This window comes from Diadema antillarum, unplaced genomic scaffold (assembly GCF_040938485.1).
Source record: "Diadema antillarum isolate AM-2024a unplaced genomic scaffold, OU_Dant_1.0 seq00000298_RagTag, whole genome shotgun sequence".
Classification (NCBI taxonomy): domain Eukaryota; kingdom Metazoa; phylum Echinodermata; class Echinoidea; order Diadematoida; family Diadematidae; genus Diadema; species Diadema antillarum.
The window spans coordinates 278559-304310 of NW_027271321.1; the positions used below are offsets into that span (position 1 = coordinate 278559).

At 37.3% G+C, this 25752-nt stretch overlaps 1 protein-coding gene across 1 annotated transcript in view; it reads left to right on the top strand.

Annotated features, from left to right (window-relative positions):
- Positions 1–25752, top strand: part of LOC139730217 (SAM and SH3 domain-containing protein 1-like) — a 184050-nt gene that overhangs the window by 89692 nt on the left and 68606 nt on the right. The window contains exon 5 of the mRNA XM_071641114.1: positions 22582–22625. Coding sequence (XP_071497215.1) covers positions 22582–22625 — 44 coding nt within the window. The remainder of the gene's footprint in view (positions 1–22581; positions 22626–25752) is intronic.

A 25752-nucleotide genomic window follows, 5' to 3' on the forward strand; every position in this document is an offset into this window, starting at 1 on the left:
GGGTTTCGGGGGAGGAAATGCACCCAATTGTTATTTTGCTGAATATTTGCATAAATTCCTGTGCTCTAGTTCTAGGAAACATGCTTTGGAATGAGTTCATGATCTGTCACTTTTTTTTTTCTTTTTTTTTTTGCACATTGTTCATTCTCAAATGGCTGGCCATGTCTGAGGGTTGGATTTTGTGGTCTACCATCAAAGTCTGATTGTCTGATCAACTTAGCTGAGCCGGATATATGTCATTGATATTGATTTAGATATAAATGACAGAGCAAACCAAACCAACAAAAAGTGGTCATTTGTTACACTCTGTATTTGTTTTAAAAGAAATGAAGGTTGTTTTAGAGAAAGAATATTAAAAGTCACAGAGATAGAGATAGAGAGAGAGAGAAGAGCTGATGGACACTAAAAACACAGTGATATAAAGTTGATATTTGATATATTTTTGGAACAGTTTCAAACTATGATTATTTTGCTTTAAGTTGAACTTTACTTTGAAATGGACAGTGCTGGTAGTTATATGATAGTTACATTGGAGTTGCATTTTGATGGAAGTATGAAAATGTGTTGTATGACATTGGAGCATCGTTGTGGTGGAATAAGATGAAATCGATAAGTCATTTTTTCAACAAATACCTGAGGACAGAAATGTATAAATGTCATTTTTTTCTGTTTGTTTATTAAAAGCTGATTCATCATATCATGTGTTCCATTTGCACTTATGAATTCTCATGTAAATGATGTAAAGAAACAAAGTTTGACACGTTTCATGCCGTTATGTTCCTTGATCATGTTTTGATTAGTGTTGTTCGAGCATTGGACACAATAAAACCAAACTTGGTTGAGACAATAAGGACACGAGGGATAACATATGAAGAGTTTGTTCGCAAAAACCGATAAGTCCATTTTTGAAGATTTTGAAGTACGGTCTCTGTCATAAAGTACAAAATAATACCTTTTAAATGATATATTGGTCACTACATATACAGGTACATTTTTGAAGTTATGGCCAAAAGAAGCAAAATTGTTCTTATTATTCTCTTTGTTTGTCTCTGTCTTTAATCGCAAATATCTCCATTTGGCAAATATGGACTTATCGGTTTTTGCAAACAAACTCTTCATATCTTCCTGTCTGAGTCCATTACTAATGAGACTCTGATGCTTTATTGTGTACAAGCTGATGTTCACGCATGCATACAAGGTAGCTGCTTTAGCTCATGCATATTCATATTCATATTCATGCATATTCATATAGATTAACCCTTTCTGGGCCAGGGACTCTGGACAGCATGTGCAATGCTGTTTGGTTTTCTTTTTCACCTATGGCACTCAAAGGATTAAACATACATCTGTTTCACTTGTCAAGCTGGTCATCATGAAAACTTTCTTATACCATCGCCGTCTTACCCTGATAGAATCACAAGATATTAAAGTGGGAAAAAAATCCTTGCAAGATATATTGTAGTCAGATAGGATATTAATAAACTTTAAGATACAAACTTTGAAATGTTGATATATCACAGGTTCAAAGTTCAAAGTCTAAAAAAGTTTCAAATTGAAATATGTCAGTTTTTTTGAAGCAATTTACTGATGCCTTAACTTGATCAAGTGTGTTTCAAATTGAAATGAGATCACCATAAAATATTTTTTACCTGCATTAAATGTCTAATCTTTCCTGTGCCTTGCCATGTATACATGTGAGTTTTGAAGCTAATCTGTTTCCAAAAAAATGTCTTCAATGAATAATACTATGATATCTAGCTCTTACTCTGAATCTGTCATAGTTTTATTTTGTTTTGTTTTTTGTTTTTTTTTTTAATAGAGTGGAATAAATTTACAGACCAGTGGAAAGCTTTGAGCCTATATAGGAGTTGAATGGACCACACCCAGAAAATTAATGTTCAGCAGTGCTCTTTGCATTATAATGGCGGACTGGGATGACCCACTCTTTTTGAGCTTTTTGAGCTTTTTGGTCTATTCTTATTTCTATTCTTTAATGATTGCATTCATGTACTCCTAGTGAAAGTTGTTATTACTTTATATATATTAATGTTATGAATGTATTGATTGTATACGTTGTAATAATATCTCTCTGTTTCTGGAATAAATGAGAGTACCATTTTACAGTCCAAATGGCAGAGGTCACCCTGGCTTGTGAATACTGCAGTAGCAGACCCAAAATTGTGCATTGTGGTACATGGCACCCCAAACTTTGATCTGGTATAAATCTCAAACATGTGCTGGGTGAGTCCCCATAATGCAGGATTACAGTGCGGTGTCCTACTTTCTGATACTGTGGTTGTTAAAAGGGATGGTATACAGTATTGGTAGAGATGAGAATTGGGCTTTTAACTTTTTGCGAGATACCAAGAAAACACTTATGATATAGTACAGAGCATACTATAAAGAGGAATTCAAAGTTTATTTGATAAAAATCGGGTTTGGAATGACTGAAACATCCAAAAACAAAGTAAAACAAAGCGATCGTAACAAAGTGTGGGTCCCACACTTTATTAGAGTCACTCTTTTTTGGATATCTCAGCCATTTCAAAACCAATTTGCATTAAATAAATGTTGAATTCCTCATAGAATTATATGCTCTTGCATATTTCATAAGAGGTTTCTCATTATTTCACCAAAAAAAAAAAATGTTAGAAACTCGAAATTATGTCTCAACCAAAACTGTACGATCCCTTTAAAAGACCACTGTCACTTTGCTGATGTGTGTCAGTGACTGTATACACAGTAGAGACTAGTATTTAACTCTTGAATGGTATTGCTAGTAACTGTAAAACCAGAAATTTTCACATGCGTGATACTTTAGCAAATTTTGTGAGAAGCCATGACTCGTGAAGGTCAAATGCATGAGAAAGTTTTTGTCTCCACAATCCAGCGTACAATGTAGTGTATTCATAATTTTTTCATGGGCGGTAATTCGCGAATGTTTTATGCCGTGAATTTTTCTGGTTTTAGAGTATGTGGCGGTGTATCTTACTATGAATTCAGTGCAGTTTCTTTCTATTTTCCCCCAAAATCTTCTTTGTTCGTTCATTACAAGACAATGATAATTTGATGTGAATGATACCTCATATTTGAATTACTGTAGTTTCATGTCAAAAAGATGACAGTTTAGAAAAGATTTGATTACCGTTCAAGGGAGTTGGGTGATTCAATGGACATCATCAAATCTGCCAATTTGATTGCATGGTTGAAACTCACATGAATTTATTTGTGAAATCATGAAAAAAAAAAATAAATGGCATAACTTTTTTAAATTTTAAGATCTGATTTTGATGAAAGTTTTGCCCTTCTGTTCACCTGACTTCATTATATTCATTCAAGCCTATTGGAATATAGGATGAAATTGTTCTTTATACATATATGATTTGATCGAAGTATGAGGAGCAATTTTTTCCCCTTTTTTTGTTTCAAAAAGTTGTGCTAAGAATAGCATGAGATGATTTTAAAAATGTTCTTGTCCAAGGGACTGTGATGTATTCAGTGCCACATCTGCTCTGATTAACCCATTTAGCACGAGCTACACTGTATAACGCACATTTGCCATAGACACCAGCCCGAGTATACTCGCGGACTAGTCTTAAAAGAGTTAATCATATCCAGATATCAGTTGTGAAGCACACTACAGATTTGACAAATTTGATTAAGAACAATTGCGTGTTTCTTGTGAATGCTACAGACATGGAATACAGTATATTTTTCTAGATGCCAAGTAAGAAGATGAATTTATCAATTATTATTCAGGGCATCTACTTTTGAATGTCCATGCTCATAGTTCTGTGATGTAGCTGTTTAATGACAGATCATGAGCATCAGTCAGTCATAGAATCCACTGCAATCACTGAAAATGGATGTGTGATGATTAATCTAATGGGCTGAAACTAATGGGCTTTTAATAACTGATGTGTCTCTAAATCGGCATAAAAGGCTCTCAAATGTTTCCATCAATGCCAGTTTTCTAGTTTTCTAGTTTTGGTTCTAGATTTGATTGTCCAGGTTGCTTAGCAATGAAATTTTGTTCATCTAATATGCTCATCCTTTCTCCTTGATTCAATATCTTCTGCCTTCCTGTTTTCTTCCATTTTTCTGTCATTCCACTCACATTCCTTTTCTTCTTTTCTGCTTTTCTTTGGCACATACATATATTTTTTTAACTCTATCTCATATTCAACAATACTAAACATTAATTATACTGATTCAAATTTTTACATTGGTTATTTCTATCCCTAATTCACATTTTAGAACTATTTTGAAGCACTAAAGCTAGGTTTTTGTTTCATCTGCAAATGGTAAATCATGCCTTTAACCCATTGAGGATGAGCTGTAGCACATACATTTCCCATAGACACCAACCAGTATACTTGCGGATTAGTCTTAAAAGGGTTAATCGTATCCAGAAATGAGTAATGAAGCACACTAAAGATTTGACAAATATGATTAAGAACAATTGCGTGTTTCTTGTGAACGCTACAGACATGGAATACAGTACATTGTATAGATGCTGACCAAGAAGATAAATTTATTATTAAAGGGCATCTACTTTTGAATGTCCAATGTCCATGCTCGTGGTTCTGTGATGTACATCTTGTAGATGACAGATCTTCTTGGCCCTATTATATGAAGAGTTATAATTGATTATATAGTTGATTTCTATCATTAGTCTATGGCAGCCTGTGTGGTAAGGAAATTTATAATCGATTACATCTTATGATAAAACATAGAATTCACTGCAATGACTGAAAATAGCATGTGCGATGATTAATCTAATGAGCTAAATCTAATGGGCTTTATCTAATACATTTGTCTCCAAATCTGCATAAAAGGCTCTCAAATGTTTCCGTCAATGCCAATTTTGTAGTTTTGGTTTTAGATTTGGTTTTGCAAGTTGCGTGGCAATGAAATGTTCATTTGTTTTACTCATCCTTCATCGTTGATACACATTTTCTGCCTTCATGTTTTCTGCCATTTCTTTTTTCTTGCACTTAGAATCCTTTTCATCTTTTTTCTTTCTCCCACACTTACTTGTCACACCCTTATGCAGATTTAACATTTTATTTGCTGCAGTTCAACTAATTTTCAAAGATTGAGCTGCAGTTAAACTTTTTGGTCTATTTCCTCTTTTCCTCTCTTTTTATAGACAAATTTTGTACTTTTAGTACCTCTTCCCCACGTGTGCTGGAATTTCTGCAATATGTAATTGCCTGCTCAGCGAAAGGGCCAAAGCGAAAAATTCAACCCCAAAATAAAATTTTAGTTTGTGACATAATTCGACAGAGTTTTGAAAGCTCTTTTATAATTACGATGTAACTAGATTTTTATTTCTTTTTCAAGATCCTTAAGGGCTTTTTACACTTGTAAAATTTTGCTTAGCCCCGGACCAACGGTGGGGCTAAGGGGGGGCCTTAGCCCCACCGTTGGTACGGGACTATCCTTAGCCCACTTTCTGTTTACACTCGTTTTTGCCAAAGTGGGCTAGCCCCACCGATAGTACGGTACTATCTGGCCCTGCAAAATAGCAGGGGTTAGCACCGCAATTGCGGTGCTAGCACCGCAATTGCGGTGCCAAGCAAGTGAGTGTAAACAGAACGAAAAAATAATCCTGGGCTAAGCGACGGAGACGAAGTCCGACCCTCACTGACCAATCAGAAACGAGGTAATCAAGTGCTGCCGGTGCGTGCGTGTACGTGTACAGTACACAGCGTAATTATGAATATTCATGTGGTTTGGAAAGTCCGGGGCTAAGAAATACGAGTGTAAAAAGGTCAGTTTTCTCCTTAGCCCCGGACAAGAGATAGTACGGGACTAATTGGTGAGTGTAAAAAGCTGAAAAAATTGGTACGGGACTAACGATAGTCCTGGGTCAGAGAAAGTCCGGGGTTAAGAAACACAAGTGTAAAAAGCCCTTGAGAGTCCTTCTGCTAGGCAGGGGTCGATACATTATCTTTATTTTTGGTAATCTTTTTCAGCAAGTAATCATTTTACATCTCATCTGCGTGTGAATTGATGAGTTAATCTCTCATCCCCTATATCCTGTAGAAATAATATCTGTGCAAGGGCTCACATCCCTATAATAGAAGGGAGAGTTTTTGATGAACGACAGCATGTTGAGTTAATGTCTGAGAGCTCTTCAGATTTCCTTTTCCATGTTGAAATCGCAGTCCCTCCTCCAAACTGATTATTATCGCAGAGATTGATCGGAGCGGGAGGAAGAGGGGTTAAGAAATGCCATCAGGAAGAAGCTATCATTTCCTACATGAGTGGAGGGGGAATGACATGATGCGATCGGGATCCGTAACATAGTTGCCATGGAAACGAGATCTGCATCTTGCATGGTGGGAATGTCTTGAGTGTTACAGCTGCATGGGCCAAACATAATGGCTGCATCCACTGCTCAGTTTTATTCCTTTTTTTTCCCCGAGACATTATTAAACTGTACTATAAAGGAAACAGCTTGTCTTTTTGTATCATATGTGTTCAATATTTCTGATCTTTTACAGCTTTTTTTTTTTTTTGGGGGGGGGGGGGGGGGGGAGAATTGTGTCCTCACAGGAATACTAGTTGGAGTGATGGTGTGAATAGATTTTTTTTTCTTTGTTTTTTGCTTTCTTTTTACAATGGATAACTTGGAGGGAAGCTGGCTGAGGATTATAAACTATGTGTTGAAGATGACCGACAAGAGTTTGATCACATAACTTTGAGTGTCCACTTGTGCTCTTTGCCAGTGAATGCAACTTGTATATTAGTCTCATACCCAGATAGTGCTTCAGAATAGCTGACCTGAAACCAATGCAGCAAACACTTCAGGAATACCGTACATGATCACCACTCATTTCCATGAGCAGAATGATTAATTTTCTGTCTGCATTGATATCAATTGTTTTGGAAAAGCTGGCTCACGCAATCTTGCAAAGGAACTGACCAGGTTTTGTTGATGGGATTGTAGAAGCAATAGTGCCATTTCCACTCATGCCACAATTGCCATGGCCTAGTCACGAGGACTTGAGAATGAAGATCTTTGTACAAATCAAGCATCTGCCCCATCAAAAGACGTTCTCAATATGTGGGCCCACACTAAACTTTGTAATGTGCACACATTTGAATAACAAAAACACACTGAAACTATACATTATGATATGAGTAAAGTAGTCATCTGAGACACTTTATTTCATCAGTTTTGACAGCTCTATTTTTGTTTTTGTTTTTGTTTTGTTTTTTATCAACTTTCATTAGGAATAGCTATGCATTGATATGAACAATAGGAGCTAAACTAAAAAATTTTGAATAGTGTTTATAGATGCAATGAAGAACTTTAGACAGTGTGAGAAGGGCAGAGAAATTTGTGCTATATTTCATTGTTATGATGCCTTTTATAAGCTATATAGGTGCCTATGCTTGTCAAGTGAAATATACTTTTCTTTTGGATTCCTGATTTTCTGGAGATGTATGTCTTCAGACATTGATGTCTGAGAAAAAGGGAACAGAAAAAAAGTATCTATAGTCTAGATATGATTAAGGATATCATAAAGTGTGCCTCTGTATGTGTATGCATGTGTTTGCATATATGTGTGGTTTGATATTTGACTGGAAGCGTTTAAAGGGGAGCGGGAAAGGTTGTTGAAGATTGCTATCGATTCAAAAGTATTCAACAGGATATCTGGCCAAGAACAGAAACAGGTGCCTCATGAAATGTGTAAGTCTTTTTTTAAAAATATTTTGGACAGTTTAGGGGAAGGAAAGGAGAGGGAGGTAGAGGGAGAGGAGAGAGAGGGGGGGGGGGGGGGGGTTTGAAAGATCGAAACTCAGATCACTTGACCAGTGGTGGCCAAATCTATTCTTGAGATTTACCGATGGAGCAGACTCAACATTTCTCTGAAAGGTTATTCCACAAGTCTACCAGACTGATTGCAATAAAAGCAACTAAAACAAATGAAATAAAACAAACAGACCAAAAAGTAAAGAAGAAGAAGAATGAATTGCATTATTACTATCAATAATGCTAAATTATTTTTGTATTTCACTAAGTGATTTCTGGTTGGCATCTCTATAGTCCCCATTTCCATTTCTGAGAGTATGGTTTACATTATGAATTATATTTATAACATCTATCATGCCACATGATTGCTTCTTGTTATTTTGGATGGAAGGGGAAAGGGGTGGATGGGGGAGGGGAGAGAGTTATAGGGGAGGGTGGGGGAGGGGAGGGACTGTTTCTGAGGATGACATAACCAGAATGGGAAGTGGGTTATTTCCTTGTAGGTTTTCAGTGGCATAGAGATATGTGGCTTTGCTCATGTACCCCAAGAACATTTTTAGTTTAATCTTGTTAGTTTTTCACCCCCACACTGTCCTCAGACTCAGGCCATGATTCATGTAATTGGATTAAAGAGCATGGTCTATGAGCTGCCGATCATGTGAGATTCCACCAGTACCCTTGCCTTTGATGGAGCAGAGCAGATGTGCCCATTCTCTGACTGACAATGTTGTGATGTTGATTGACATGTAGTTCAATTGATTCCAGACTTATTAACATCTCTAATTGCATCTTACTGTCCATTGACTCAGTGATCAAGTGATTTTCATCAGGTTTTTATTTTCACGAATTTCGCGAGTCGGGTGCTTTTCGCGAAATTAAAGACATGCGAAAATATTGACTCTGATCCCGATGTGAATGTGACGTACGCGTGAACATTAAATTTCTCCGTTCAGTATAGGACTCCACGATCGCCAATTAAACCACTCGCGAAATCGTCGGGAATTCCCGATTCGCGAAAATTTAGACTCGCGACATATATGGCGTATACAGTAGTTCATATGCCGGGCACTTACAGAGCTTCAAAGACGATAAGAGTAAAAATGTGTTTATAAACAGATATTCCTCAGTGGTATGCCATTTCTATTCTCTTAGTAAGTCAGTGTATGTATGCTGCTTTCATTTAACCCATTCAATATCAGAGACTATAGGCAGTGTGTACAGAGCTATTGGGTTGATATCAAAAGTAAATGGATTCCCCCCCCCCCTTCTCTTCTGTATATGAGTGCCCTACTATGAATTACATTGATGCAAAGCAATTTTTTTTTTTTTTTATTTTATGCGTATTTATTCACACTTAAATCTTTTGGGAAGTTTTTGATGAGAAACTATTGGCAAAAATAGATATCTAACTGTAATTTTTACTCATATATGTTTGGTCAAAAGTAATGTAGCATTCGCTCTCTTCAACAGCCAGAATGAAGCCAAAATATTATAGTATATGTTTATTTGGATTGATTGAATCGCGCAATAGTAATAGAATATGTCAGTAAAGTTTGAGGAAAATCAGACTGTCTGCTAAAAAGATTATGAGTTCTTAAATTGTTGATGCTGCCATTGCAGGACAAGAAGAATACAGTATTATGTGTGATGTCAGGCATGGACAGCAATAATTGAAGAGAAAATGTAAAGAAAATTCAACATATTTTCATTTTTCTAGCATAGTGAAAAAGCACTTGACTATACCCTTTTCAGAAAACAGAGGTAATCAGTGCATTTCATTATATCATATTATATTACTATATTACATTATATTATATCATATTATTATGTCAGTATCAAGATTAGGAAATGATTCCTTTCCATTGAAAAATAAAAAGAATTGTGGAATATTTGTTTAATATTTCCATTATATTGCTGTTTATGCATGACAATACAAACTGTTGTAGACTTCCCTGCAAGCAATGGTGGCATAAGTTTTAACATTCATAACTTTAGAATGGATTGTCTGATTTTCCTCAAAATTTCATTGATATGTTCCACTAATATTGCCCCATTTACTTGATCCATATATTTGGATTTCATTCCCTTTTAAACATATATCTCAATAATGTACCAAGGGAATGAATAACTTTTATAGAGAAATAGAGGGTTGGTGAAATCCTGTTTAAATTTTGTTGGTTTAGTTTTACTTATGAGACATCACATGTTTTATTCATTCATCTCTTTTCATTTATTCATTTTTATTTTCAATGAAGAATATACATGGACAAAACTATCCTGTAGGGTTTCTGTCAAAAGAGGGCAGCACAAGGAATTAAAAAAAGACATGTAAACGCTCATAGGTGTCAAATGATTTACCCTCTCTAACTTTTAGTGAATACTTTGCTGATCTGCCCTCATTTGATGAATCTACAATATGTATACACAGATGTGTTTTGGGACGTTTCCCCTTGAACAGCTGTGGGCGATGGAGAAGGCTTTACCGGAGCCGCCTCGTTTCCTCCAGAACAATTACTAAGAATGTTTCCATCCAGCGTGGCTTGCGAGAAGATCGAGCGACATCTAGAGCCCAGGGACAGCTTCCTCTCATGTACTGCATGTGTACTGAAGAGGGGAAAAAATGGAAAGGCCAAAAAAAAAGTGAAGAATTTATAATGTATTTAACTTGTGAATAAAGGGCTTTTCTGTGAAGACTGTGTGTGAAACATTGTGCAAAGAGGAGTAAATACTGGTACTGTCCCCTTGGATCATTCACCAACCTGAATGTACATTGGGAGTGAAGGAACCAACCTCATAGTAATGATTATGGCATTGTTCAATTCTGTGGGGGAAAGGTTGATATTGGCAAATGGGTTGCCCTTGTTAGAAGTAGTTAGCAATCTAAAGCATGTTGTCATTGGACACTGTGGAATTAACCCTTGTGGTTTGTCAACACTATAGTGATGAGAATGAAAGCTTCTTTTTTATTGAACAAGGCCAAGGGGATTCCAAGTACTGTAATTTCATGGAACATTGACAAATAAGAGGTTGAGGGCAGCAGTCTTCAACTGCAAGGTTTTCTTCATTCTAGCATTTTACAAGAATGCAGCTGTAAATGTCAATTATGTTATCCTAACACTTCCCAAGTTTGCATACCGGGTAGTATGTTGGCTCCCTGCTCGATAATGGCAAATGTGTTTTTTGTTTTGTTTTGTTTTGTTTTTCCTGTGTGTGTACTTATCATTGTTTTCTTGTTACACTCAGGGCCAATTTTGCTTCCAAGAGAAATAAGATTTCAGCTGCAAATAATCTGGTCAGTGTTTTCCCCTGAATAACCCGTTGAGGACGAACTGGTTTTGCTACAACACACATTTTCCATAGAGACTTGCCCGAGCATAGCTGGGACTCGTCCTCAATGGGTTAAGTTCTCGATCATGTCGAGCAAATGCTTTAATAGATAAATAAGCTTTCTAATGGTTTACTGTATATGTGGAATATTTTGTGAAGTTTTTATTTTCGCAAATTTCATCATGAGTCAGATGCTATTTGCGAATTTTTAAAAACGTGCAAATATTAACTCTAATCCCAACATGAATGTGAGTGCATGCATACACTTCCCTGCTCAGTACTGTACTCCACAATTGCAAATTTAACCACTCACAAAATAGTCAGGAAGTCCCCATTCGCGAAAAAATTTGACATGGTAAATATATGACATATACAGTAAGTTGAAATGTCTGTGTACTGTTAAACGAGGAATGTTCGCATGCATTTTAATTTCACAAATTTCGTGAGAGCCGATATTACAAAATTAAAATGCACGCTAAGTATCTTGTCTACACTATATGCATTGACTGTTAGAGGCAACTTGCAAAAATTTCCTGCTGCAAATAAGGCCGTCGGCTCCCATTCGCGAAAATTTCATGCCGTGAAAATATTGTGTTTTACTGTATGTAGGTTGGTGAGAATCTTTTGAGGTGTCAGACAACTTTCATCCTTGTCTGTTGGATTCTTTTTTTGGGATCACCATCTGTCTCACTCCCCATTGTGCTAGGTGAGTGATATCCTATGAGATTAGCTTGGATTAAGGTAGGGATTAGTTCAGGAATCTGGGAACTCCCATTTGTTTCTTCATAGTGTCAAAGACCTTGTGGATTCCAAAATATCAAGCTCTGTTGTGCTATGCTCTTCTAGGAGAAAGAAAGGGGGAAAATGAACATTGCTTGATAACTGATATGAATAAAAGATTGCCGGGGGGGCTGAGGTGCTGTGAAAGTAGAAGTTTTCACGGTGTGGAAATGTTGGCACATTTGGCACAACCAGAAGGTAGTGGAAAAATTTAAAAGCACACAAATATGTTTTGCATGCCATATGTTCCAGTGTTTAAAGGGACTGTAAAGTACTGGTTGAGGTAGGGATTCATGTTTTGAACATTCCTAAGTTTGAAAAGCCTCTTATGAAATATGAAAGAGCATGTAATTTTATTCAACGTTTATTTGATGAAAATTGGTTTTCAAATGGCCGAGATATCCAAAAAAAGTGCTATTAATAAAAGGCGACATGCCACAACTTTAAGGATCTCTTTGTTTCATCTTACCCAGCAGAGTAGAGTGGTTTTTGGTTAAAAGCTAAATCTTTACTTGTACACACCCTTTAAATGTTGTTAAATTATGCAAAATTCATCTTACCCAGCAGAGTGTGGAAAATTACTTTAGCCGCTTTTACAGTAATAACATGATGTATGCATGTTTATACACACACAGACACACTGATGAATCTATAATTATATCTCATACAAAGCGGAATTTGTGATTATGTACATTCTAATGTATTGTATCATACTGGTCTGTTGTTTGTTTTGTTGTGTTACCAGCATAAACAAAGCAGGGCATTAGAGACTTTAATAACTCCACACACTTTATGCAGTATTGATGTCCTTCTGGTCCTCGTCAGTCACTGTACAAAGAAATTGATGGATGATGTTTTATCGTGTTGCAGTTTGTATCTATCATATATCATGTGCATTTCTTTGAATGGGATGAGAGGACTTTATCAACTACAGAAGGTGATGATGTATAGGACAATATGATAGGGGTTTTTGAGGCTCAGTAAATGTGACTTTGATTGAAGTGTAGTTACAGTAAACTGTCAGAAATGATCAACGACTTTCATTCAAGTTTGTAACTACATTAGAGAATATATAACAAGTAACATATATTGTACATACACCAATTTTTTTTTTTTAAACAACCTTTAATCTTCCCACCAATAACTTACTGATGTTTTGAAATTTCTTATTCCTTTTTGAAGAATTAAATATAATAGTTGTGCTCTAAGTTGCAGCTGCCTGATAACTGAATTATATGGATGACAGATAGTCTTGGTTCAGTCACTTTGTCAGCTGTGGTGTGCAAAGATTTGAAACCTGGAAATGTCAGGCTAGGGATTGTGATATGACGAGTAGAATTATGACAAGAAGTGGAATATGTCATATTTCCATGAAACCGTGTAATGCCTTAGGTTAGACCTGCGTGAAGTCTAGTTTTCAGTGAACTTCAATATTAGAGTGCGCTAATTACGTCTTAATTGAAGAATTCCTCGCCTCTCTCCTCGCACAGTAATCTGCGTGATCCACCCGTGGTATTTGCTGGTGACCGCATTTCTGCGTCAGTTAATGCTGCAGCGCGTTGACAGCTCCCTTAGGGTGAACTTTTTCGTCTGTTAGCCGGTGACTACATACTGCTATAATCTGTCTAGATTTTAGAGGTCGTGTTGTATATCATTTACAGCCATCTTTGTTGCTGTTGTTGTTTTTTGACATTCCATCACTGAAATTATTATTTTTTTTATTATAAATTAATCCACTATAATGATTGCTTTAAAGTCAGGTACTTTTGCCCTTTTTTTTTCCATGGATCATTTTATAGATTTTTGAATAGGACTGTTGTGAAGAATCTTGTATTTCCATGTGGTAACCATTCAAACAACTTCAAATGTCTTATTTGTAAGCAAAATCCATTGAATGAGGGCAACTGCAGTAATTACAATGTAGGCCTAACTATCAGATAACATTCATGATCAAACAACAATGCAGGCAACAGAATTTACAAGTGATTATATCTTGTAGGGGCTTTGAAACCAACTGACTTCGGTAATTATATCACAGCAGAGAACATATCTTATGTTTGCAGGCCTGAGGCATATAACCAAGAAGGAAAGCAGAATATACAATGAAGTAAAACAAGCAAACAAACAAAATAAATTAAGACTTGGAGAGAGACTACTGTGGAAATCTAGAACCTTCCCCTCCCTCTCTCACACTTGTCCCCACCCCCTTTTTCTTTATGGCGACTTCCTCTCAGCTGCCTGTGATTAACCAATCAGGCATGATCCAGCCTTCTGATTAGCATCCTGCTCTCTGCCAATCATAGCACAGGAAAGTCAGGCAAACTTTGTAGCCTTTCTTCAGACATTGCAACTAGTCTGTGTGTTCCAGACCCCAAACACAATATAGTGCTTTTGCATACAGTATGTATGCCAGTTTGAAGTTGTGACATACCGCCCTTGCAAACATTTGGGAAATTATTTTGTATATGTTGAACATCTGTCTTAAAGAAGTCATAGAGTCTACCAGACAAGATTTTTGCACATTGTTATTTCATGAGAAGCAAAAATTTGAATTTTAAGTTCAAAAGTGAAACACAAAACCCCTAGATATTCCCCCTCCTCAAACTATGAGATATTTTCCAACATATCCAATCTGTGTATTTTCAGTGTTCATGATCTGTAGCAGGGTAACTTAAGTTTTATTTCACTACCAGTAACATTTGTTATCAGTATGGTAATTATTATAATCATAGTCAATGTTATTCTCATTATTGCTATTTTTGGTATCACCATTATTGTAATTTCTCTTATTATTGTCATTGTTCTAATCATCCTCATCAGCCATATGATTATCAGTAATATGATCATTATCATTGATTTCTTTAGGTTCATTAATTATCATTAACTATTCTTTTTAACCTCAGATGTACTCTTATAGACTGGCTTGGGGTAAACTGTTGACCCTTATTTCAGTTCTGTGATGCTTGGCATATTTATACGCATCACAAAACACACAAAAAATGTGAGCTATCTGCGGTCTCACTTTTATTTGTGTGATCATATAGAGAACTACAAACACATAATTGCTCCAATGCCATGTTGCTAATATATTGCCACATTTTTTTTTTTTTGAGTACCGAGGTGTGATGTCATAGCCATTCATCTCCATGGAAACTAGTTCAAAACAACCACATGTCATCCCAACATTGTGAAGACAATGGTCGCTAACCATGCATGCTCACACCCCAGTTCTAACCCACTGCCAGAAGCCTTGTGCAAGGATATCTTGTTTGAAACCAGCTGTAAGCTGTAACAAAAGACTGTGACATCGTCACTTCGGTACTCTATTTACAGAATAAAAGTTCGGTGTACCAATGACTGCCGGAGTTGTTCAAGCAGCAATATCTCCTTACAGCTTTTAGTTTTGAAAAATCTACATATAGTATCATTCACAAAGATGAAATTGCAGGATTTTGATCATAATCCAAAAACTTACATTTTTTTGCCCCCGTTCAGATGGACAGAAATATCCCACTAATTGTCAATTGTGATAATTTGTAGATTAAACTGTGCATGGCTGAAATCTGCTGAAATGATTGCCCTTGCGTTGGTGTTTTTTTTTTGTGCTGTTGATGAGATTTTGGATCCAGTGCTCAGACACTTGCCACAGTGCAAATTATTATGCTTTCTCTGAAATAATCACCATAATTCTGAAATAATCACCATAATTCTGAAATAATCACCATAATTCTGAAATTATTGCAGCATTTCTTGGGATATATAACCACAATGCTGATCACACTACATGTATTTAGTGAGATACTCATCTCCATAGTGGATATGGATCGTGATGCAAATCTCAAGATTTGGATCCTGCTTATAATGGTCATTGTGAATGCTATGAATGTCATTAATGTCACAATTTCATTTTGTTTACTGGTGTGAATAACATCAAAGTCCCGGTAGAATGGGAAAACATGGATGGTCCAATTGAATTTAACTTTATTTGCTGTCCACAGGGGTACTGTAAAAGTGGAAGTTTTTGCAGTGTTGAAATTTTCATGTATTTTGAAACTAGCGCAAAAATAAAAACATGCAAATATTTTTGCTTGCCATATGTTCCAGTAGTTCATGTCTTGATTCTGTAGAACAAAAAACACACAAACTCATCTTTTCCAGCCAAGCGCAAATAATTACTTGCGCAAAAATAATTACTTTTGCAATACATTAAAAAACCAAAAAAGACATGTGCCAGTAATGTGTCAATGAAGTATCGAAGCATACGCTCATTGGTAGCAGATGACCACAGTCAACATTCTTTGACTGTAATATGTATACCATAGACGACGCCGCACACTGGCACTGGTCCGACAGTCCCTGACCAGTAAAAATCACTGTCTGTCCAGTAACTTTTTCAGAAATAGACCTGTAAAAAATGGAAAAACTGGATACCTACTGGTCTGACAGACAGGTTTGACCAGTAGAAAAAAATAGGTTAGTGTTCAACCCTGCCATAGAGATCGGTGACAAGGCTGTACATGGTTCGTTACACAGATTCTCAAATATATCTGATCTGGACCAGCTTTCACACTCCATGGTATCCCCATGGTACTGGCTCTTAAAGATCAACAAGTGCAGGGAAATTTTCTCTAGATCTGGCGATTGAAAAGAGAGATGTAGCTGTTAAGATTTCAGTACAGCATACGTGTATCACATTCTGTATATAGGCAACCTGAAGCAGGCACATAGATGTATTGTTTTGATGACTGCAATGCCACTTGTATGGAACTTTTCATCAGCTTCATTTATGAATTAACCGAGAAGTATTTTACTCTTTAAAAAAAAAATAAATAAAAGAGTGACTGATTCTATTCGTTCTGTTGTTTTCTTGATACTTTCCCCAGTAAGGTCAATTGTGACCCGCTACAACAAAAGGATCCGAAAGTCGGAAGGGGACAATTTTCTGAAAATGGCATGGCATTATTCCCTTACTCTTCTACTTTAATTTCACATATAGCACAACTCATAAAAGTACTCGGTTGCGGAGATACCGATGATTTTATTAGCACATGTCAAGTGGTTGAGGAAATCAGTGTTTCGAGAAAAACGCCTTCGAAGTTATCCTTCCAGTGCTATCATGATCAAGGGGAGGCGAGACAGTTTTCACCGCTTGACAATAGAAGGTATGCTCCTATCGACCTCCGTGATGTTCATTCAAGCTTAGCGCCAGCGGTCTACGCACGACCAATCAGTAACCAGGATGCCACGCACTGACCAATAAGATCACTCCCTCGTTGCAAGGGGCGGAGTCTAGCTGCGGCGCTAAATCCAAATCTTCGGACACGTCTCTGTTACGTTGAAAGTCGGGAAAATCATGACCCAGGAAAACGTTGATTTCTTGCCTTTCCTTTGATCATTTAGGTTCGAAATTTCGGCAGATGATAGACAAAACATTAGACTATAAGATAACGTCAAAAACGGAAATCCGATTGTTTTACCAAGTTTCATGATGTAACTTCAAACTCTATTTTCTCGCACAGCCGTCAGCGACTTTAGGATCCTTTTGTTGTAGCGGGTCACAATTTGTCAGTGATGTGCAGTAAGTATTACAGGGAAACCCCCTTCTGTCACTGGGCATGGAATATCTATTGGCCATTCTGACTTGATCCTGCAGTCCAGTGTAAATATAGTTTTTATAGGTGCATTCACATTTGAAATACTATGATACTACCAAATAAGTACCACAGGAATCTGTTGGTGCCATACTCATGGCAAAATATGACACCAATAGATATTGTGGTCAATTACTTTATATCTTTTTCATTCATGATATGCTATGGTGATCATAGTAAGCTCTGCATATGGACAGATCTCAAAGGGAATATATATAGGCAGAAAATGATTGTGTCAAATACATTCACATAGAAAATTTGACGAAAATACTAGCCACTGTGATCAACCGTTAGACGGTTTCGAAATGATCCCACAGATGGCGCTGAAACAATTTCTGACGACAGGGAATTCCAGTTCCTTACAGTTCTTGGGAAGAACGAATGGCGATGCGATTCAGTTCTCGAATATGGTACCTGATAGGAGTGTGGTTGCGAGGCTCTCGTTAACTGAGTAGCCTGTTTGATGATATAGTCCTGTGCTGAAAGAGGAGTGAGATTATTGTGTATTTTGTACATCATAATTAGCCTGTCATTTTCTCTGCGCTGTTCCAGAGTGGTCCAATTAAGTTCTTGTAGCATTTTGGTGACACTCGAGGTGTTATGGTAGCGATTTAAAGTGAATCGCGCAGCTCTTCTCTGGACCATTTCCACTTGGTGGATTAGGTTCTTGGTAGATGGGTCCCAAACTGTGGAAGCATACTCAACAATTGGTCGAACCAATGTTTTGTAAGCTGTGGCTTTAACATCAGAAGATTTTATGCGAAGATTGCGTTTTAGAAATGCAAGCACGTTATTGGCTTTATTGACAGTATTGTTGATGTGTTGGGTCCACTTCAAATCAGAAGTGATGGTTACACCCAAGTACTTCACGGATTCAACAGATTCAAGAGGGGCGTTATTTAGATGATACACGTGTTGCACCTTACTTCTTTTCCTGGATATCGTCAAAACCTTACATTTATCTGTGTTCAAATCCATCATCCATTTTTTCGCCCAGTCACCAATTTTGTTTAGGTCCTCTTGAAGATTTTGCGTATGATGTTGATTGTCGATAGTCATGTAAGAAATTGCATCATCAGCAAAAAGGCGAACCTTTGACGCGAGACCATCAGGCAAGTCATTGATGTAAAGTAGAAAGAGGCAAGGCCCAAGAACCGACCCCTGAGGCACTCCAGATCCTACCGCTACTGAAGAAGATTTAATACCATCCAAAACGACCCTCTGACTTCTTCCATTGAGAAAACTTATTGCTGTACAATCAGTGATATTTTGTGACATGTTTTACAATCAAATCTGGCATGCCTATTTAATGTGACGTTTCAATTACCATTTAATTACCACATTATTTATGGTACATGGTGGTATACCATTAACAAATATGTTTCATGATGTATTTGCATATTCAAAACTCAAATTACCATGCAAAATATTGCTGTATTTGGGGTCATCCCACTAAACCGACACCCACAATTCATACAGCCCATGAGTTCAACATGGAAAACAGGTCCATGAGTCATATAGATCACGTGTCATACAGCCCATGAGTTTGACACTAGGCAAATAAAGCCCATGAGTTCGACACTAGGTAAAAACAGCCTACAAGTTCGACAGATCTCGTGGGCCTTGATAGCTTAGTGTCAAACTAATGGGCTGTATGACTCCTGAGCTATATAACTCATGGGCTGCATGACTTGTGAGCTGTATGACTCTAGGGTGTCGGTCTCGTGACGTGCACCCCTGTATTTCACTGTAAATGTAAGCACATCTATTATGTTGAGATGTTTGAATGAGTGGTAGAATCATGTATTCAAACTTACAGAAATATTGTGTGTGTTTTTTTCACAGCTTGGCTATAAGTAAAAATTATAACACTGCCATTTGCCAATTTGAGACACATGAAGAACTTTCTGAATTCCAAGCGTGTAAATACATAGGTTACTCTGTTGGATTATCATTTGGGTACATTATGGTGGTTGAGTTATGTCAGATTTCTGTCCAACCTGTTGTGAGTTCTAATATGATAGCACACTCTATTTCATATACTCTCAAAGGTTGAGAGAGATTACCATAGATAAAAAGAAAAATGAACTGCTAACTAGAGATGATTTTTGTTAAACTATCAAAGCATCATCAAGATAAAGATGAAAAATTGTAGGAAAATCAGAAAGTTGTTAAAAAGACTTTGATATTTTAATGACAGCTAGTGGCAAGTATTCAAATTGGCATTGTTTCTCATGAGGTGATGACTCTGAGTTCATGACACTCGACAATGGTTTGGCATGTAGAATTTCTGTTTGTGACATTTTTAATTGGGTTTTTTGTCGGTTTGTTGTTGTTGGTTTTTTTTTTTGGGGGGGGGGGGTGAGTGGTAGAAAAATTGTCATAAATATTTTAGGCCTATATTGTGATCTCCCTCAAGGTACCTTTGTTCCTTTTAAGGAGATATGATTTTGTTAATGTAACTCTACATCACTGGCTGCACTGTCATTTCAAAGGGAATAAGGGCGGGATCATTTTGGTTAGGATGGGGCTTAAAGTTTTTAACTTTTTTGAAAGATAATGAGAAACCACTTATGAAATATGAAAGAGCATACAATTTTAAGAGAAATTCAGAGTTTATAGTATGTGATGAGAAGTGATTTTAAAATGCCTGAGATGTCAAAAAAGGCAGTCATTATGAAAGTTGGAACCTACCTATTTGTTTTCTTGTGTATCCATGTCCTCCTTTAACTTGTCAATAAGCCTCTATAGGGCTTTTTACACTTGCAAATTTTTGCTTAGTCCCGTACCAACAGTGGGGCTAAGGGGGGGGGGGGGGGCCTTAGCCCCGCCGTTGGTACCGGACTTTCCTAAGCCCACTTTCTGTTTATACTTGTTTTTGCCAAAGTGGGCTAGCCCCACTGATAATCCCGTACTATCTGGCCCTGCAAAATAGCAGGGTTAGCACCGCAATTGCGGTGCTAACCCCGCAATTGCGTTGCCAAGCAAGCGAGTGTAAACAGAACAAAAAAATGATCCAGGGCTAAGCGACGGAGACAAAGTCCGACCCCCCCCCCCCCGCTAACCAATCAGAAACGAGGTAATCAAGAGCTGCCGGTGCGTGCGTGTACTTGTACAGTGCACAGCGTAAGTTCATGAATATTCATGTGGTTTGCAAAGTGCGGGGCTAACAAATATGAGTGTAAAAAGGCCAGTTTTCTCCTTAGCCCAGGACAAGAGCTTAGTACGGGATTTATTGGTGAGTGTAGAAAGCTGAAAAAAATTGGTATGGGACTAATGATAGTCCTGGGTCAGAGAAAAAAAGAGTAAAAAGGGCTTATATCACAGGAGCGGATCCAGGAATTCTGTAAAGGGGAGGCACCTTTACAAAATTAAAGGGGGCGCGTGCATCCCCATCTCCATTTTTTCTTTTTATTCCTTTTTTTTTTTTTAATAAAGAGGGGGTGCGCGCCCAGTGCGCCCACCTCTGGATCCGCCACTGTATCAGTTGGTACATTATCATCTCTTTGCCTATATGATTTCATGATGGTGCTCCAATTTTTTTGCTTTTGCTATTATTTTCTAAATTTGTCACTGTCATATACTGCCCAATTGCAGATTTGTTCTCTTTTTCTTTTCTTTTCTTTTTTGACTATTATTCATATTCCGACCATAAACAGGACTGTATAAGGCAAACTTATTTCATTGTGTTTCATACTTGAGAAGTGCAGGTTAATCCAGTCTTTATTTACCCAAAGAATGACAAATATTTGCCATTTATACTGGATGCCCTAAATCTTAGAGGAGATTTTTATTGCTTATGAGGCTGTGGCAAACTGAACCCTTTCTTCCCCTTTTATGGCAGCCATATCTCATCCATGGAAGAAAAAACACAATTTCATGTTTGACTAGCAGTGTTTTGAAATCATTAAATGAGCATTATCCAAAGGGTGACATTCCTTTACTGTCCGTCCACCCCCAATCCTTCATCATTTTTCTTATCCTAATTTGTCCTTCCTGATTACAGATGATGAGGTTGACTTCTTGGCATTGTCTGAACTGTGCTCTAGTCTATATCTCAGACCCAAGGCTATGTAACAAAGTTCATCTCATGAAAACAAAGTTAATACATCATAACCTCTCCTGGATTTTCTACACAGCATGGTTCGCTAATCTGTCTTCGCACTGAGTACAGGCTAGTTGCCATATTCAGAAGGCACTCTCAATACAGCAAAATAGCTGGCCTAAATTTTTGAGTTTATGAATTTAATAAAATATGTGTACTGTGAATGATATTGTGAGAAGTTTTGTGTACATAATATTGCTGACATGTCATTCTGTGGTTTAACTGTTTAAACATGATTGTTTCTTTTTGCATATTTGCACAGAATATTAAGTAGGACATGCATATATGTTGGTGTTTTGTGTGTGTGTGTGTGTGTGCGTGTGTGTGGGAGAAAGGGGGGGGGGGACAAAGAGAGAGCAGAAAAGAATGTGCGGGAGAGGAAAATGAAAAATTCACCAAAAGTCAACAGATGTGGGTCTAGTTCGTAAGCTACTCAGTAGAAAGTCACACAACTCAAACACACACACACAGCACTGTGTGGTGTGTGCCTCCCCATGACCACAACACTGTGTAACATGTGCAGATACACACTGTCAGCTCCAGAGGTCTGTCTTTGTTTTTGTTTTTGTTATTGAACTTTTTATAATCCTCTGATACTCTTTTTCTCAACCTCACACTCTGGAGAGTGAGTATCGTTCGCTCGTTTAGCTTTTGAATGGACGAGGAAGAGTGTGATAAAATTCAAGCTGCGGGGATTTGGCGCTCACGGAGTAACACAGAATGAGATTAAGTGCTCGGAAGTTGGATCTTTTTGGTCAAACATACGAGAGGAATTACGTGAGGACTTAACCAGGCATACTGTGGTGCCCCGTTGTTATTGTTTGTTTCTTTTGCACAAGAACAGTCTATTACAGAACAAAAACAGTAGAAGCATTATCACTAATTTAGAATCTTTTTTCTTTGTTCTCTTCCGAACGATTTCCTGGCTTACAATCATCTGCCTGATGTAGTCAAACATCACCGGAACACACGATGAACAGAAAGAATGGAGGGGGTGAGTACATTAAAATTCTTATCATGCTGTGTGTTTGTAGTTGGTCATTATCTATCAGAGTCACAGATGGTGCCAAAATCACTTTACAGATTTAAGATTTGTAAGTTTTTTATCCCTGCTCGTGAAATGTATTAATCAATAAGTATTCACTTTGATCTACGCCATGTATTTCCCCGAGTATGATATTTCACATTTTGGGACAGGGAAATGCAACTTTATGAGTGGATAGATAAGGGCTTGAGAAACACAGTGATGAATGAGAAAAAAAAAGTTGTGTCTTTGTCAGGAGGAAGTTAGTGAATTCCCACCTTAAAAATGATATATATTTTTGTTACAGGAGACATGATTTTGTGAGATATTAATTTCATGAAAGTCAGTTTCCTGGCAAATTCATGAAAATAAAAGCACCGTGTAGTATTACACACATACAGTACTTATTGATTGTGTGAACAATCAATAGTGATTCATGAAATGGTGGTTTTAAACAGGCAGCTGGTATATAAAACTATGCCATCTCTTTTTGCTTGATGCCTATGCTGTCCAAAATGCTACATACATTGTAAACTGCTTTTCAGAGAAGCTCAGTAAATGTGACCCACTACCTTCTCTCTGGCACTTTGTGTTGAATTCTAACTACCCTTGTGTCGAATGGTCTGCCAGAATACAAAATAAAAGGAGAATTCAAACACAAGACAGGGAATGATTTTCCTGGTATTGCATCACAATTTGCTATGCACTTTTACACCACTGCTATACAAAGTAACTTTTGTGAAGCCGTTTTCTTCCATAGAAGTGTACAGGATACCATTTGAAATATTGTTCATCAGCTGAAATTGCTAATCATATTTGAGTTGGAAAATTATTCCCTGCAAGAAATACTGTATACGCTATATATTTCGCGTGGGTTTTATTTTCGCGAATTTCGCGAGTCGGGAGCTATTCGCGAAATTAACAACGCGCGAAAATATTACCTTCCAAAATGAATCCCTTGCCTTGATGATACGAACATTTCAGTACTAGTATACCATGTCACGGCTTACCGAACAGACCATACTGGCTAAGCTTGTTTACGTACATATATTGCGCCACAACGTTTACAAACGCGCGGCGTGTCACCCTTGGATTACATGTACCGTCGTATTAGCACTAGCTCTTGCGTTTGCATGCCGCTACATTCACATGTCAACTTTAGGGGCCGGGGCTTCGTATGTTCCCGCTGGTTGCCGTTGAATTTTACTCGTACCCCTCGTACCACTCGTCAGAAATCTAGCGCGATGGGCTCAACCACTTCAAAAATGTTGAATTCTAACTTACTAGTTCGCAGAGTTTGGTATGTTTTTTTCCATGCAGTGTATAACTAGTATCATTCTTATTTGCTAGTAAGTTGAAAATTCACACTTTCTTTGCCACTTCATATTTTCTCTGGTCCCCCAATCGCGAATTTAACCACTCGCGAAAATGTGTGACAGCGGCAATTCGCGAAAATTTATGTACGCGAAAATTATAGCGTATACAGTACATGTATTTTGGCATTCGTACCGATTCAGATTAGCAGGATCCTGATCTCAAGATTTGCATCATGATCCACATCTTGAAACTCTTTGCCAGTGAGGAGATAAAAATCTTACTAAATAGGGCAATCGGCATTGCCATCTAAATCCCAGATTATTTTAGAATCATCGTCATTATTTGAAAAACAGCAGCATAGTTTGCACTATGGCGAGTGTCTTAATGCTGGAGCTAATAATCTCAAAATTGTTGTTGTCATAACAACAGTACACAAACACAAGGGCAATCAGTGGTCATCATATTGGTAGAGTTCAGATATATACAGTTTGGTTGACAAATTGTTGCAATTGGCAGTTAGTGGGATAATTCTGTCCATCTGAATGGGTGCAATAAACATCTCAGTATTTGGACCACAATCGACATCCCACTATTTTGTCTATGTGAACGCCACTAGAGTGTTTTGGATTGCAATGCAATGATCGATTCTATTTGCTGCTGTTCAAATATTACCAAAAAATAAATCAATCTGCTGCAAGTGAAGAACTTTAAATCTCCAAACCGAGTATGCCTTTCAAACCAATAACCAGAATATGATCGAGAAGTACCCTCACCCTGTATCCAGTGTAGCACATTGTATCATGGGATTAATAGACTGTTTTGTTTTCATTTCACACACACATAACACGTACGGCAATTTATTGCGAGGCTTTCAACGACAACAAAAATCAAGATAGATTGATTTTCACATCACAATGTGAATCTCCCTGATTACTTTTTGGAACATTTCTGATTTTGATTTGGAAATGTTGGCAACCTTAAAAACCAGGACCAATGTGAAAGCTCAGAAAGACACATGGGTATCTACAATAATAATAACACATGTATCATCACTTTTCCTCAGCATTATGCTCTATCTTGTAAGTGAGATAGTCACCCTTTGTTGTATCTATCAGGTGCCGTACAGAACATTTTGCAGTGATAGCGAAAATTGTGCAAAACTGAAACTAGAACCATTCATCTTTGATAGTGGTTTGAGGAGTTATTGACTGTGGTGGTGATGATTGCCAACAATGTCTAGAACAATGGTGAAATTTATTGTGGGGAATCTCCATTGAAAGCCAGCTGTGAGGACTATAAAGAATGCAGTGATGAAAAAAAGAAGTTCTTAACCCATGGAGGATGGTTTGATTTTGCTACAACACGCATTTCCCATAGATGCTTGCACGAGTATACTCGGGACTCATCCTCAACGGGTTAATGTGATCTTCATGTACAGTATATGCCCTGTCAGCGTTATGAAAGAGCCTCTTGATGTGAAAGTCGAGTAATAAATCAATCTTTAGAGCAGTTGTCAAACCAATCTGTGGCCATGTTGCCAAACCTTTTCTGTTAACTCGTTCCATACTTTGCTGTTAGGCCACTGCGCACTCTGCATGAGAAAATGTAAGAACATTTTGGGCGAAACAATGACAGTATAATAGGCCTATTATGTGAATTTTGGCTTTATTCTAATACCAGATTATGAAATCCTTGTGTCCTTTAACCTTAACCTTGGATTTCTTCTTTTACTAAAAAAAAAAAGAAGAAGAAAAAAGAAGATGATGGTTCTCAATCTAAA